This window comes from Leucopleurus acutus, assembly GCF_964270905.1.
Source record: "Leucopleurus acutus genome assembly, chromosome: 20".
Lineage (NCBI taxonomy): Eukaryota > Metazoa > Chordata > Mammalia > Artiodactyla > Delphinidae > Leucopleurus > Leucopleurus acutus.
Window position 1 is genome coordinate 47,796,609 of NC_139162.1, and position 15,710 is coordinate 47,812,318.

General features: G+C 56.0%; 2 protein-coding genes across 2 annotated transcripts in view; one reads left to right on the forward strand and one right to left on the reverse strand.

Moving 5' to 3' along the window:
* Nucleotides 1–6,854: 6,854 nt before the first annotated feature.
* Nucleotides 6,855–8,438, forward strand: CNFN (cornifelin; the record flags this gene model as incomplete). Its single annotated transcript, XM_082862621.1, has 4 exons — nt 6,855–6,891; nt 7,347–7,454; nt 7,912–8,048; nt 8,145–8,438. The coding sequence occupies 4 exons, from the start codon at nt 6,855–6,857 to the stop codon at nt 8,232–8,234; spliced, it is 372 nt and encodes a 123-aa protein (XP_082718747.1). The 3' UTR covers nt 8,235–8,438.
* Nucleotides 8,439–14,240: 5,802 nt separating this feature from the next.
* MEGF8 (multiple EGF like domains 8) overlaps nt 14,241–15,710 on the reverse strand; it is a gene marked incomplete at its 3' end in the record, with an annotated part of 41,569 nt that continues 40,099 nt past the window's right edge. Inside the window, exon 41 of the mRNA XM_082862568.1 lies at nt 14,241–15,509. Coding sequence (XP_082718694.1) covers nt 14,241–15,509 — 1,269 coding nt within the window. The remainder of the gene's footprint in view (nt 15,510–15,710) is intronic.

Consider the following 15,710-nt stretch of genomic DNA (forward strand, 5'->3'; position numbering starts at 1 on the left):
GGGCAGAGCAGATCCCAGAGCCATAACTGAGGTTGGGTAAGTGGGACTTATTGAGGGTGGAGCAGAGGTTACAGGAAGGCAAGGGGATGAAGGGGACACTCAGGTCTGGACAGGGGAGCAGGTGGACAGTGAGACTCTTTACTGGGAGGAGACTCAGGTGTGTGAGAGGTGGGTGAGGGTTGTTTTGCACACAGATCAAAAGGTCTTCATGGGGCTTCCCTGGTGGCGCAGTGGTTGAGAGTCCGCCTGCCGATGCAGGGGACACGGGTTCGTGCCCCGGTCCGGGAGGATCCCACGTGCCGCGGAGTGGCTGGGCCCGTGAGCCATGGCTGCTGAGCCTGCGCGTCTGGAGCCTGTGCTCCGTGGCGGGAGAGGCCACAGCAGTGAGAGGCCCGCGTACCACAAAAAAAAAAAAAAAAAAAAAAGGTCTTCATGAACACAAACAAGCTCAGGGACATAGAGAAGAGACTTATGGTTGCCAAGGGGGAAGAGATTGGGGTGGGATGGAGTGGGAGGTTGGGGTTAGCAGATGTAATCTATTATAATATGGAATGGATAAACAAGGTCCTACTATATAGCACAGAGAACTATATTCAGTATCCTATGATAAACCGTAATGGAGACATCCCAGGGGTACATCAAGGAGGCAGGAGGAGTCAGGAGAGGGAGGTTCCCTCCTCTGAAACCTTTCCTGACCCACTAAACCCAAAAAAGACTCTCTTGGACTCCCCTGCCTCTGCCCACCCCTGCATATCAATATGTGGGTCTGTCCTCCCATCTGACCAGGCCTCCTTGAGGACACAGCCCAGGCCTGATTCATCTTGGTTACCACCATGGCCCAGCACGAGGCTTAGCACATTGGAAGCCTCAGGAAATGTTTAAGTAATGGGTGGCTGAGTGTGTGAATGAACGGGTGCGAGTGAGTGGCTATGCGAGGAAATCAATGAGTGAGGTACTTAATGAGGGCAGGAAGGACTGAACGCATGCGTGAGCAGGGCGGGTAGGGGCAGACGAGAATCCAGTTTAGGTGGGAGGAAGGGAATGGATGGATGAATTTCTTAGATTGTGCATCCAGCTCCCCGCTCCGCCTCAAGCCTCACCCAGGCTCACCGTTCCCCGTCCGAGCTACGTCCAGAACCCCAATACTGGGTGTGCTGTGAAGGGTTTACCAGGACAGCCTCGCAGAACGTGTCCACTCAAGAGCCGCTCCAGCGTCTAAGAAGCAGACCCCAACACCAACCGGCGAAGGCCCGGCCTCCTGACACGCCGACAGGACGGGCGGGGAGACTAGTCTATCGCTGTCGGACTTGAGCTGCGGGCCTCGCCTACTAGGGAACTCGCCCTGCCCTGAGTGGCCCAGGGAGTTAGGAGGCGGAGTGTCTATTGGCTGGAAGATAGTGACTGACGTCGTGGGTAGCTTATCACAGCTCGACTGCCGAGGAGCGCTCGCGTGTCAGACACGCCTCTAGAAAGACAGAAATGGGAGGTTGCTGAGGGCGTGGGCGACTGCAGAAGGACAAGGAACGAGGTTTCTGCCTGCACGAAGCTGGGCTGTTCGACGGACTGATCCTGTCCTGAGGGAGGATGAGAGAGTCCGGATTCCTTGGTCCTGAGGGAGGAGGAACGGAGGAGCCTAGACTTCTGAGTCTGAGGGAGGAAGAGGCTGAGCGTCCGGATTCCTGCATCTTGAGGGAGGGAGGAGCTGGGAACCTGAAGGGTCATGCTCTAGGGACGGGGATTCCTGGATCCCAAGAGTCACTGGCCTGACCAAGGAAGACAGATTTGGGGTTCGGGATTTTATGTGGCTCTGTATTGTACTGGAGCCAGGCCTTGTCCCCAGGCCGGAATTCTGGGTCCTGAGGTGGGGCTTGGAGTAGAGATGAAGAGGAAAAGGCTTAGGGGAAGCTCTGGCCTCGATAATGCTCTTTCCTCATCCCTGAAAGGGAACCCGGGGGCGGGTGCTGTGTGCAGAAGGAACCCAGAGCAGGAGGAGACTTGAGACTCATGTGGAAACAAAGAGAAAAGCATACATACCAAATGAGAGATTAAAATGCTGAAAACAATAAAAATAATAGGGGCTTCCCCAGTGGCATAGTGGTTAAGAATCCGCCTGCCAATGCAGGGGGCATGGGTTCGAGCCCTGGTCTGGGAAGACCCCACATGCCTCGGAGCAACTAAGCCAGTGCGCCACAACTACTGAGCCAGTGCTCTAGAGCCCGCGAACCACAACTACTGAGCCCGCGTGCCTAGAGCCCGTGCTTCGCAACAAGAGAAGCCACTGCAATGAGAAGCCCGGGCACCACAACAAAGAGTAGCCTGGGGCAGCCAAAGCTTTCTAGGTGGGTCTCTAGGTCTCTCTACTTTCCCCCAGGCCTTGAACCAATGCCTGCCAGAGGTCCTGGCACATCGCAGGGGCTCAGCAAATGCTGATGGAATGGACGGACAAACATCCACATCTCTCTGTGCAGCTCTTCCTCTGTCCCCATGTGTCCTCACAACACCTGCTTGGTGTGATCTTGCATTTACACCCACACAAGCAGAGAATCCACACACGGCATGTGCAGTTACCTACAAAGACACACATAGGCACATGATCGTGGAATCACTTGCACTGACAACACACAGAAATATCCCATTCCTCATGCAAAACAGACACCCCAGTTATGCAGTTATATGCCCAGCCATAGACAGGCCATCCATCTAATCCCTACTAGGTCCATGAGCAAAGACTTGGTTTTATTCACTATTGTATCTCCAGCAACTAGAACATCATCATCATCCCCATAAACAGAAAAATGTTTCCTATGGTCCAGGTGCAATTCTTTACATGGATTAACTCGTTTAATCCTCTCAGCAACTCTATTCCCAGCAACCCATCTTGTAGATGGAAAAATTGAAGTCCACAGAAGTTTAGTGGTTTGCCCAGGGTTTCATAGCCATTCAGAGGCCATCAAGATTTGAACTAAGTTTTTCTGGCTCTGGAGTCCAGCATACAAAGCAACCACTCAAAAACTAATTCCTGCCTTAATCTAGTCAGAATTAGGGAATTTTCACAACTGAGACCACACCCAAACACAGATGCACAGTAGGGAGAATCACAGGAGGGCAATACAGACGTGCACATAGAAAAGACGTCCTCACGTGTCACACCCCAGGACACAGGAACACGCAAAGAGAGGCACATCGTGACAAACCCCACACAGATGCACGGCACCCAGAGAAGCACACACCAAAGAGATAGATATGTCTCTATACAACACACCCAAACCCAGACACGGTGACGCATCCAAAGCTCTGAGTCCCTACTCTTCCGCTCCCAGCCCCGTTGGGCTGGCCCTGGAGGACGCAGCAGGCTTACAATGGGAAGGGGGCCCCTTCACTTGCCTGCTCAGCCAGACCGGTTCCACCAGTGCCATAGATGGCAACACCCGCCTTGTGAAACCCACGTTGGGCAACTGTATCCTGACCTGGCCTGGACACCTGAATTCTGGGGAGAAAGAGGCTGGAGGCCTGGACTCCTGGGTTCTGAGGGAGTAGGGGCTGGGTACCTCATTCATGGATTCTAGGGGAGGAGAGGAGTGGGAGTGGGACCTGGACTCTGAGGAGGGATTCCTGGGTTCTGGGAAAAGACCCAGGGACTTGGATTCCCCTCTTTGAAGGTAAGTTTCCAGATTGAGCAAATAAAAATACTGGACACCAAGTTAAAATGGAATTTCAGGCAAACAGCAAATACTTTTTAAGTATAGGTATGTTCTGTACAATACTTGGGACATACTTATACTAAAAAAGTATTTGTTGTTTATCTGAAATTCTAATTGAACTGGACATCCTGCATTTTTTAAATTTTTATTTATTTATTTATTTATTTATTTTTTGCGGTACGTGGGCCTCTCACTGTTGTGGCCTCTCCCGTTGCGGAGCACAGGCTCCGGACGCGCAGGCTCAGCGGCCATGGCTCATGGGCCCAGCCGCTCCATGGCATGTGGGATCTTCCCGGACCGGGGCACGAACCCGTGTCCCCTGCATCGGCAGGCGGACTCTCAACCACTGCGCCACCAGGGAAGCCCGACATCCTGCATTTTATCTGGCAACCCTGTTTGAGGGGAATGCAGGCCAGAAGCCTGGAGATGCTGCCATGCTCACTCCTCAGCCCCCAGCTCTCCTCTTCCTGCCACTTCCCTCCTCCTCACCCCTGAGCAGGCCACCTCACAGCTTTCCCAGTCCTGATTTCCTCACGTACATGAGTTTCTGTATCTATCTAATTGGGGCCCCCAGGCTGTGTCAGAGTTGGGAGAGGAAACTTGAGGACAACTCAGGTTGTTGTCGTGGGAGCCCTAGGGTCTGACCCTGAGTCACCTGCAGCCGATGGTCTGGACAGCTGGGGGATGGGGCTCTGTGGCTGCCTCCATGGGGTAAGCCTCAGGATGGGGAGAGATGCTGAGAGAGGACGCAGAGGCTCCAGGATAAGGACACTGAGACACAGAGCTTGGGAAGAGAGACTCAGAGATGAGGAGACAGAGAACCAGGAGAAATTTGGAAACAGATCTGCAGAGATGAGGAAAGAAGGAAAGGAGAGATTTAGAGCCAGAGAGACAAAGATGCGGAGACGGGGGTGGGGGCGGGGTGGGGGACAGGGACCCTAGAACAGAAGCGGGGAGAAGATGTTTCCCAGACATTCAGGATCCCGGACCAAGTGATGGACACTGACAGACAAGATGTTGCGTGCTGCCCTTAGGTCTGGGGACAAGGACAGCAAGCCATCTGGGTGGTGTCAGGAAATTAAGGATTGTGGGGGGAAAGCTGGGATCCCAGACCAGCAGGGTGGTCCACCTCATCACCCCATACTCATACCCAGTGTGGTGACAGCATCACCTTCTCTGCAGCTGACACCCCAGTTTTCCGGTGCCTCGTACAATTTTGGAGTGACACCCGTGGTGGGAACCCCACCCAGCTCTAATTCTGCTTCCTTCACTGAGTCACCTCCAACCCCGCCAGACCTGTTGAGGGGAGACTTTGGTGACTCAGGCCTCCAGGCCCCCAGCTCTTTCATCTCCCAGGAAGACAGCAGTCTGGGTATCCCAGGACCCCTACCCCACTCAGGGATGCAGCCTAGCTTAACCCCAAGAGTCTGGATGCCCAGCCCCCTCCTCCCTCAGACCCAGGAGTCCAGGGCCCCAGTCCTCTGCTCTGTTAGGACTCAAGTGTCCTAGACCACATCCACCTCCCTCAGGAACCAGAAGTTTCTCAGTCCCCAGCCTCCTCCCTTCCCAATTTGGATTTGAGTGAGGTGTGTATTTTTACTTTGGTTCCAGCATGGGTCACCCCCAAAACACACTGCCCCCCATATGCCCGGTGGCCCTGAATGGGGGCACAAAGCCCCTTCTCCCCGGGAAGTCGGGGCCTCACTAAGGATGGTGGGAGAGGGCCTAGTGGGAGCCCACTCTGCACTCTCCTGCACCACCAGCCTCTCTCCTCTCCCTGTTTCCCTTCCCTCTAAGCCTTGGCATGGCCAGTGGCTGGTACCTCCACTCACCTGACACTCCACCTTTCTATCTTTGTGTCTTTTTTCTGAATCTCTTCTCCCCCTTTCTTTTTATTTCTCCCCAGATCTTTGTGCCTCTCTGTCTCGGCATCTCTTTCTCTCTCTCTCCATGTCTTCTCATCTTATCTCTCTGAATCTCCTTGTCTCTCTCTCCCCTCTGGGCCTTTCCTTCTGTCTCTGTCTCCCATTCCCTTCCTATTTCTCTTGTCTCTTCCTCTCTTTTGGTGTCTGTACAGCTGTGCCCCTTGCACCTCCCCTCAGCCTTCTCTCTCCGTCTCTTGGTCTCTCTGCCCACTTCCCTTTAGATCTCTACTCCCAGCTCCTTATCCTTGGACCCCCTCCCCCACGATTTCCTTGGTCCTCTGAGGCCAGGCAGGAGGCGGGAGAGGGGAATGGGAGAGGGGAATGAGGGATGGAGAAGGAGGAAGGGGAAGTCCCAATGTGGGGAAGAGGGTCAGCCAGACCGGCTTGGCTCCCTGGGCATCTCTGTCAGAGCCCCACCCAGGGCCACGTGGCCCGCCCAGATATAAGCAACTCAGTTCCCAGGTGTCACCCACACCTCTGTCTCCATCGTCGCTGTAGCAGTCCTGCAGGTAGGAGCATCTGCCCACAGCCTTCTACTCAAAGGTTGGTGCCTCTGCTCTCTTCTCCCCCCACCCAACTCCACTCACGTCTCTCTGCCCCCTTACATGTCTCTGACTGTTTACCTCTCCGGACATCCCTGTCTTTCTCAATGCCCCCTGTGACCCACCCCCCTTTCTCAACCTGATGGCACTGAGTTGAAGTTGGAAGTTCTGGGGGCCAGTACCCCCTTTACTAACCCTCTTGGCTGGGCCATCAGATGTGAGGCGTTTCTCTTCAGCTCACTGAGCCTCAGTGTGCTGTCTGTGAAATGGGCTTACAGAAAAACAGTACTGGGCAGGTGTGAGTGTTACTGGTGGCGTCTCTATAGGCACCTACCTCTGATCTCTTTCTCCCCTTGTCTCTGACTCTGCCTGTCTCTGTCTTTTGGTCTTTCTCTCCAGCTCTGCCTCTGGTATGAGGAGGGTCCTCTGGGGTCTGTGGGCAGCTGTACAGAGATGGGCGAGTTTCTCGCCCCCAACCCCATACAACCCTATCCCACGTCTCTCCTAGCTGGCAAGCTGATATGGCTCTTTCTCCCCAGCATCCTTACCCCTGAGAACCCAGCCCCCAGTGCCCCTGCCCCTTGCCCTGACCTCCCCCAGTATCCAGCATCCCTTGGACAGATTCTGACGCTGTCACCACTGCCACATCTGCTGTCCCCAACGGCCACCTCCTCAGGGCCAGCAAGATGCAATTTGAGATGCACGACAACGTGAAAGGCAAAGGTGGGATCGCTGGATGGAACCCCAAACCTTCCAGTCCCCGGAACATGGCCACTTCCTTCCCCTGGGCACCCTGGCTTCGAAGACAGACGGCACCTGCCTGCACCGCAGATGCCCCGACGTGCAGGGACCCAGGTCCCCAGGCCAAGGCGTGGAGGAACCGGCGGCAGGTCCCCGCCCCGCCCACATGTGGCGCCAACCTTCCCTAGACTTGCAGGCTCCCCACCCACCCCACCTCCAGCCGAACCAGTTGTGCAGGAGACACCAACAACAGGGACAGACTGGGGTGTCGATGCCCAGATGTGGCATAAAGAACGGGGGAGGCACAGTGGTGTCCCCTCAGTGGGCGGCCTGGTGGCCTCGCCCGGACTGCCCGGCAGAGGGAGGGGCTGCATAGGTGCAAGGGCCCAGGAGGTGCTGCGAAGCTGCCCGCTGACCCCCGCCTCTCCCCTCCGCAGCCATGTCCTACCCAGTGACCAGCCAGCCCCAGGGTGCCAGCAGCTACCAGTGCCAGCTCAGTGACTGGAACACCACTCTCATGGACTGCTGCAGTGACATGCCCATCTGTGAGTGCCCGCCGCTCCCTCTCCAGGCCCGGGGAAAGAGCGGGAGGGGAGCGAAGGTCACCCCCAGCCCCTTCCTCGCCCTACTAGCCCCACTCCCCGTCTCCTTCCTTGGACCCTGAATTCCCAGTCTCTAACCCTCATGCCTTCCTGGGACGCCCGACACTCCCTAGGATCCCGGCCTCACACCTTCCAACTTCCACTGGGACCCTCAACGTCCCCCTTGCACCCTCACTTGTCTTCCTTGGGTCCCCAACTCCCCCTTCAAACCTTATTTCCCAATCTTGAAACCCCACTCTTCGGACCCCTAATTCCCTCTGGGACCCTCACTTCCACCAACACTCAGCTGCCTCTGGGCCCCTCAACCGCGCGCCGCGGACCCCGCCTAGCCCCTCCCCGAGGCAGAGCCGGCCGGCGGCACCCGGTGGGCCCCGCCCTTATTGCCCCGCGTCCCCTGCAGGTCTGTGCGGCACTTTCGTCCCTCTGTGCCTCGCCTGCCGCATCTCCGACGACTTCGGCGAGTGCTGCGGCACTCCCTGCCTGCCCGGAACCCTGAACTCCCTGCGCACCGGCATGCGCGAGCGCTACCACATCCAGGTACGCGCCGGGCCCGGGACCGCAGGAGCCGAGGGCTGGGGACGGGCCTCCTGGGATGCAAGTTAGGACTGCTAACCTCTTTCTCCCACCCTCCAGGGCTCTATCGCGAAAGACTGGGCGGCCCTCACCTTTTGTTTGCCCTGCGCCCTCTGTCAGATGGCGCGGGAGCTGAAGATCCGAGAGTAAAGACGTTCCCCTCACCTTTCTCCTTTTCCACCCGTCACGCCTGCCCTCCTCTGCCTTCTCCTGGGAGGTCCTGACCCTCCGCCCTATCCCGCTACCAGAAATGCACCCACAATAAAAAAAAAAAACCCTAAAACCCAACTCCGCCTACATCCTTTTTTGTCCCAGGGAAGGAATCTGGGTGGAGAAGGAGGTTTGGTGAGGGAGGCGGGGACACAGGGAACATGCCTAGGTGTGGAAGGAGTTCCAGGGTCGAGTCAGATGCTTGACCCGGATCTGCTGTGTGCCACATTGGCAAGTCTCTTCCCTCACTAAGCCAGGGAGTCCTCACTAACAAAGGAAAACCACCAACTCCCTAGCTGCCTACCTGAAGCTCCGCCCAGAGCCTGAAAATTAGCAAAACCAGAAAGGCTGTCTGAGGACTGTCCGGGTACCAACCATTCAAAGAAAAAATTAGGAGAGCCCCCCTGCTCACTCAATACCTGTGGACTCTTGGCCTGCACACAATCCTAACAGATGCGGAGGCTCTTTGTCTTCAAAGCAGAGAACTGTCAGGTTTAAAACTCTCTAGAGCTGAAAGGCATACTCAAGGATCATACAATTCAATCCACCCCCTTTATTGAAAAGCAACTAGCAGATTAGAAAATGTTTGGGTCTCAAAGTTGGACAGACCTGGGATTCAATCTTGACTCTTGCCACTTACCAGCTGTGTTCGCTTAGTAAATTAATAAACCTGAGTCTGTTTCTCCCTCTGAGGATAATCCCTAATATGTCATATGGCTACTGTGAGAGCAAGAGATGGAACAGATGGAAAGACCAGAGTCAATTTAACAAACTGTTGTTAATATTATTATTATGTAATAATGCATAACTATTCTAATATTGATATATTATTTGTATTATTTGCTATTCTTCTCTCTCTGTGTGTATTCAACCATCGAGTGACATTCTTCACTTGGAATGTCTAATAGGCATCTTAAGTTTAACGTGTCTAAGATCTGACCCCTGATTCCCCACCGCCCCAAGTCTGCTCTTCCCACAGTCTTCCTCATCTCAGGAAATAGCGAACCCCATCCCTTCTGTTGCCCACTTTCTCTCTCACCCAGTATCCAAACTGTCAACAAATTCTGTTGGTTCTACTTTCAGAACAGATCCAGAATCTCCCTTCTCCCCATTCTACTGAGCCTCCTTGTTCCAACCACCCTCCTCTTTGGCCTAAACAAATGCAGTGGCTCCTCACTGGGCTTCCTGTCCTAACTCCACCCTTTTAGGCTCTTCCCCACGGAGAAGCCCTGTGGACATCTGAACTAGATCACATGCCTCCTGTGCTCAGAACCCTCCGCTGGCTCCTCCTGCACGTAGTAAAAGCCAGAGTCCTCACGGTGGCTCAAGGACCCGCACAATCTTCCTCTTATTCCCTCTGTGACCTTACCTCCTCTTTATTCTCTCTACTCCACGAGTCTCTTGGCTGTTTCTCTAAGATGTTAGGCACGCTCCCACGTCAGGATCCTTGCACTGGTTGTTCCCTCAACTCGGAATTCTCTCTCCTCAGATGTCCCTATGGCTCACTCTTTCACTTCTGCTCACATGTCATCTTAAGAGTGAGGCCCAGGACTTCCCTGGTGGCGCAGATGGTTAAGAATCCGCCTGCCAATGCAGGGGACATGGGTTCCATCCCTGGTCCGGGAAGATCCCACGTGCTGCAGGGAAACTAAGCCCGTGCGCCACAACTACTGAGCCTGCACTCTAGAGCCCGTGAGCCACAACTACTGAAAACCACGCTCCTAGAGCCAGGGCTCCGCAGCAATGAGAAGCCCCTGCACCGCAACGAAGAGTAACCCCAGCTCGCTGCAACTAGAGAAAGCCTGCACGCACTGATGAAGACCCAACACAGCCAAAAATAAATTAAAAAAGAAGTCAGCCCCCCCACTTCCACCTTACATTAAAGAGCAAGTACCTACCTCCCCATCCCCCTCCTTCACCGCCTTGTTTTTCCAGTCATTTTCCAACATACCGAATCTTTTATTATTTGGCTCCCCACTGGCTTGTCAGCTCCATGAGAGCAGGGACCTTGTTGACGGCTATATGTCCAGAACAGTGCGGAGCCCAGTGGAGGTGGAGACAATGTGTGATCACAGGTGGGAGACGTTGGCTTAGAAAAGGGAAGAGATTTTAGAGGTCATACAGGGGGGCAATGGAAAGTCAGACAGGCTTGTGTCGGAATCTGGACTCGTCTACTAATCTGCTCTGAGTTTTAGGCAAGGGACTTAATTTCCGAATCTGCAGAATGGGGGAACAAGCCCATACCTCCCAGCTGTGACGTTGGGAAGATTAAAAGACTCATGCCAAGCACCCAGCACAGCGCTGGAGTGCTGTAGGCCCTTGGCAAAATTTCTCCCCTTCTCCTGAAGTCCCTAGGCCATCAGTGGCCACACATGGGCTAGAATCCAGGTCCCTAGCATCCCGTGTCCAGGCTTTCTCTCACTTCACCACAAGCCCCTTGCATTCGGGTGTGTGGGTATCAGGGAGAGGCAACTGCTGAGGGTTTGACGTGGAAAAGGAGGAACACATGCTGTGGGGCACTGGTACAGGGGCATCTGCATAGCAGTGACAGGAGCTGAAGGGAAGGTGGCTCTGTGCCCCAGAGGAAAAGTCCAGTCAGAGTGCAAACGCGCTGCTCAGGAAGGCAAAGTCACAGGGTGACTGCTAATAAGAGACCTTACCAACAGGTCCAAACACAACATGGAGGAGTCTTTTTTTTTTCTTTCCCCTAAGCATTTAGCAGGACCTGGCAGAGGGCCAGCACTTTTAATTAATTAATTTATTTTTGGATGTGTTGAGTCTTCGCTGCTGCACGCGGGCTTCCTCTAGTTACGGCGAGCGTGGGCTGTTCCTCGTTGTGGTGCGCGGGCTTCTCATTGCGGTGGCTTCTCTTGTTGTGGAGCACGGGCTCTAGACGCGCGGGCTTCGGTAGTTGTGGCCCGCGTGCTCTAGAGCTCAGGCTCAGTAGTTGTGGCGCACGGGCTTGGTTGCTCTGTGGCATGTGGGATCCTCTCGAACCAGGGCTCGAACCCGTGTCTCCTGCATTGGCAGGCGGGTCCTTAACCACTGCGCCACCAGGGAAGCCCCCATGGAGGAGTCTTGAATAACCACCTTAACTCCTTTCTGGTTATGCGGGATGACCCCACTGGCCTCAGGACTCCCTGAGGCAGCGTGTCCCACTGCTAGTTGGCTCCCCAGTTGGGAAATTCTGCCTTATCCTGAGCAGATATTGACCATTTTGAACACCTACTCCTAGTGTCCACTCTGTGCTGAGACAGCTAGGTCAACTTATGCTAAATAAAGCAGTCCTTCCTTGGGAAGTGGAAGAGCCTGGTGGTCAGGAACATGGATGTGAGAGTCAGGTCTGGGTTCAAATGGCAGCTGTCGCTCAACAGCTAAACAGTGTCTATGAACTTCTGTCTTCTCATCTGCAAGATGGGGATTACATGGTCCCTACCTCATAGATTTGACTGTTGGAAAGATCATGAGAGTGAGCCATCTAGCACTGGTATTCAGTAAAATGTAAGCTCACATCACGTCTTGGAGGTTAGGTACGACTATCAGCTCATAAAGGCAGAACGTGTGGGCAGAGTAATCCCTGAAAACTGCTTAAATTGCTCATAACGTCTGAAAATACCATGATATTCACAGGCCCCCTAAATCCAACACATCGTCATGTCCCTGGCTCAGTAGCAGATGAAGCAGCCGGCCTGTGCCTAGGGGCTGGGTGGTAAGTACACTGCGGAACACTCCCAGCAAGACTCCCACGCTGAGCGAGGCCCACCGACGGGATGGAGATCTCCCACTCCCACCTTCCCTCGCAAAAGCGCTCTTGCTTGGCCAGGGGACTGGTGGATAAAGGCTCCCATGATGCTTTTGGTTAGGGCTGTGAGAATCTACTTGAATTAGAGAAAGCTCACCGTGCTAGGGCCTCACCTCAGTCTTTGCGCTGCCTGAATTCTCTTACGCCAGGGGCCAGAATAAAACCCAAACCTGGGAGCAGTCTGTTTTCCTTCCTGAGACGAGCAGGGGTCTCCTTGCGACAGGGATCTGGGCAAGGGTCAAAGGCCTCACTGCCCTCATGTCCCCTCAGTTCATCCCTCCTGGGGAACAAGAGCTTCTGTAGTGGCACCACCCCCGCCAGGAGACACAGTGAAGAGCCAGGCTCAGGCCACGCGGCTTGGAGGGGGCACCAAGATAAGGACATTTATCTGATTTAACCAGCTCTCAGGTGCTGGGTCAGGAAGCCAAGACGGCCCATCTGCTGCACACAGACAGCACTTGGACACTGGATCTTCCCCACACTATTTGTTGCTTTAATCACTCCCCCTCTTTCACACGGCCTCTGAGGGCACACATGGCCTCAGACGGAGAGGAAGACACGGGGCCCAGCTCTCCGAAGTCCAAAACAACAGCTGAGGGATGGAGTCTTGGGAAAGGAGGAGTCCCAAGTTCAAGATGGTTAGGATGGGGTGGGGATGGGGGGCAGAGGCGGTCCTCAAGGGGCAGAAGGGCTCAGCAAGGTGGTGGCTGGGGTGAGGGCAGGCCCTGGGGAAAAGCCAGATGCTGCTTCAAGGCAGCATTGTCTGGGAAGAGAGCTGTATGTTGAAAACTCTGCCATTTCTATTCCCAACGCTGGTGTCCCCCACCCAACCCTGCCCTTCCTGGGGCGGCATCTCAGGCAGGGGCTTTGTCTCCTTATGCCCCCTCTGAGCACAGTGACCCTGGTCCTGGGGTCAGGTACCACCACCTGAGCCTCGTCCCTCCAGCCTAGTGGTGGCAGCAGCAGCGTCCTGCTCTGGCTCGCCCCTGGGCTGCCTCACTGTCCCATCTCTTCTCGGCAGCGTCCCTCACCGGTACAGCCAATCCCCGCACTCGGCTCCCTTTGCTGAAAATACTCCGGGTGACTGTGTTTCCCTGCTTGGACCTACCCGAAGAGATGTCTCTAAAGGGGATCTTAGGTCTAAAGCTGGATTCCTGGTTTCCCCCCACAGCTCCAGTCTGCCCCGTCTTTATAAACCCATCTTCCTCCCACAGTTTGGGCCACAAAGTTGGGGTTAGCCTGGACTCCTTCCCTCCCTCACTCCGACGTCCACACCATCGTCACATCCTTCCACCCACAGCCTGCATCTGTTCCCGACTCCTCTTCTCACGGCCACTTCCCTGATCTGGCCCATCTCTTGTCCCCCTGCTGCCTCTCTTTCACCGTCCCCAGTCCACTCTCCACAGAGCTGAGTGACCTCTTAAATACATCGGATCCTGTCATTCTCCCTCCTAAAACTGTCCAATGGCTGCCCAATGCCCTGAGAATAAAACCCCAAACCCTGTGTGTGGCCCACAGTCCCTGGGTGATCCGACCCTGCCTGATCCTGACCTCATCTCCTCTTCACACGTGGTCTGGGTCACACTGGCCAGCTTTCCGATCCTTCCAATAACAGAAGCTGGTTCCCGCCTCAGGGCCTTTGTCCTAACAGTTCCCTCTGCCTGGATCCCACTTCCCACAGCTCTTCCCACAGCCAGTTTCCTTCTTAAAGTCTAGCTTCGCACAGGGACCAACTGACTACCCCAAGGTTCCTCACAGCCATGTTCCGTTGCTACCTCACGGCACTCGTCCCATTCGCTATGGCCTGACTCATCTGTCTGTGTGTGCGTGCGCATGTGCGCGCATGCCGACGGGATCCCTTCACTAGAACCTAAATCCCACGAGATCAGGGAACCTTGGCTGTCTTGGTTCCCGCTCTGCCCAGTGCCTTCAACAGTGCCTGGCACATAGTAGGTATTCAATAAATAATTGTTGAATGCAGAACAAAGAAGGCCTGTCTGGGGACCGCCCCACCCCACCCCACCCCGCCCAGGGGAAGGAAACCAGAGGTCTCTGAGGACACAGTGTCCCAGGTGGAGGGGCCCCAAGTCCAGGGCGGCCCCCTCAGGGGACTCGACTGCTGTGGCTGAGGGTCCCACCACGGGTCAGAGAGACATGCTGGTGAGGTTGTCCTGGCTCAGCAGTCCCTTCCGGCCTGCACCAGCCCCGTGCCCACCGCCCCCAGCACCCCCGCTCCCCCCACAGTACTCATGTAGCCTGTGCCGCAGAGTGACAAGGGCTGACCCCAGGCAGGCGCCGTTGGGTGCATGGGGCCCGCCAGGCAGCTGGAGCAACAGGGTGGCCACGCCGGCCATGCCATCTTCAGTGGGCTCGAGGGTGATAGGCCCGGCTCGCAGGCCAGCAGTGGTGGCAGGGATGGTTGGTGGGCAGCAGCTCCCTCCCACGGGTCCCCAGGGCCCACCAGCCCCCGTCAGCAGCAAGGGTGCCAAGAAGGGCTCAGAGCGGCGGAAGGCGGGTGGTGGGAGCCCGGCCGGCTTCCAGGCGGGGGCCGGGGCAGCAGGGTCGGGTGGGAAGCAGACGGTGACCTTGGCGAAGGGGCGGCTGGCCATCTTGGTCATTTCTTGCAGGTGCCGGCGCTGCTCCTGCCGCTGATCCAGGGCCTGCTTGGCCTTCCAGAGCAGCACGCAGAGTGAGAGGAAGAGAAAGAAGCAGGAGAAGAAGACGGAGAAGAAGACAAACAGGTCGATGTGGGCCTGGTCCTGCCGGAAGAAGAGCAGGCCCTGCGAGTCGGCCGAGCCATTAGCACTGGGCCCACTTGGGTCTCCCACGCCCAGCAGGAGCAGGTAGAAACGGCTGGACTTGAGGGTGTGGTGCTCGTGCGGGTAGGTGATGACCAGCCGGTCCCGCACGCCACGGACCACCAGCACCACGGATGGCTCTGTCACCGTCACGTAGGTGATCAGGCCCCGTGGCCACACCTCCCGCACTCGTGGCTCCGCTGGGGTGGCCGGCCCACCTCCGGCCCCAGGTCCCCCCAGATCCCCAGCCCCCCGGGGCCCACCGTCAGCAGGGGGTGGAGGGGCTGGGGGAGGTGGTGGCGGCTGGATGTGTACGGTGTGGACGCCAGTGTCGGGGGCCACACGGACCACGAAGGTGTCATAGGAGGTGGAGACGTAGAGGTCCACGGCGCCAAAGGTCACATCCAGAGTCAGGCGGATGTCCACATTGGTGAACTTGGGCTGCACGCCAAAGAGGACAGTGCGGCCGGGGCCCAGAGCGCGGCGCTTCGGCTCGTGGAAACAGTTGGTCTGGGACGTGGGGTCCAGGCAGTACTCCTGCTCCACGGAGATGAGGCGGTAGCACTGCTGGCCACCCAGCGGGCTCCCGTGGAATGACTCCCGGCACTTGGCACACTGCGGGCAGGGTAGGGAGTGGAAGCGGCCATCAGAGCTGAACTCAGGGTCCAGCCCTCCTCCAAGGAGGACTGACATTTTGTACCTACTGGTAAGTAGCCCCTGCCCTGGGTTTCCACAGTGTCCCAGCAGCTTCCTTGTGACCCCCCTGGATTTCCCTGACACCGTGTGGACACTAACAGCATCCTACACTCCAGCACT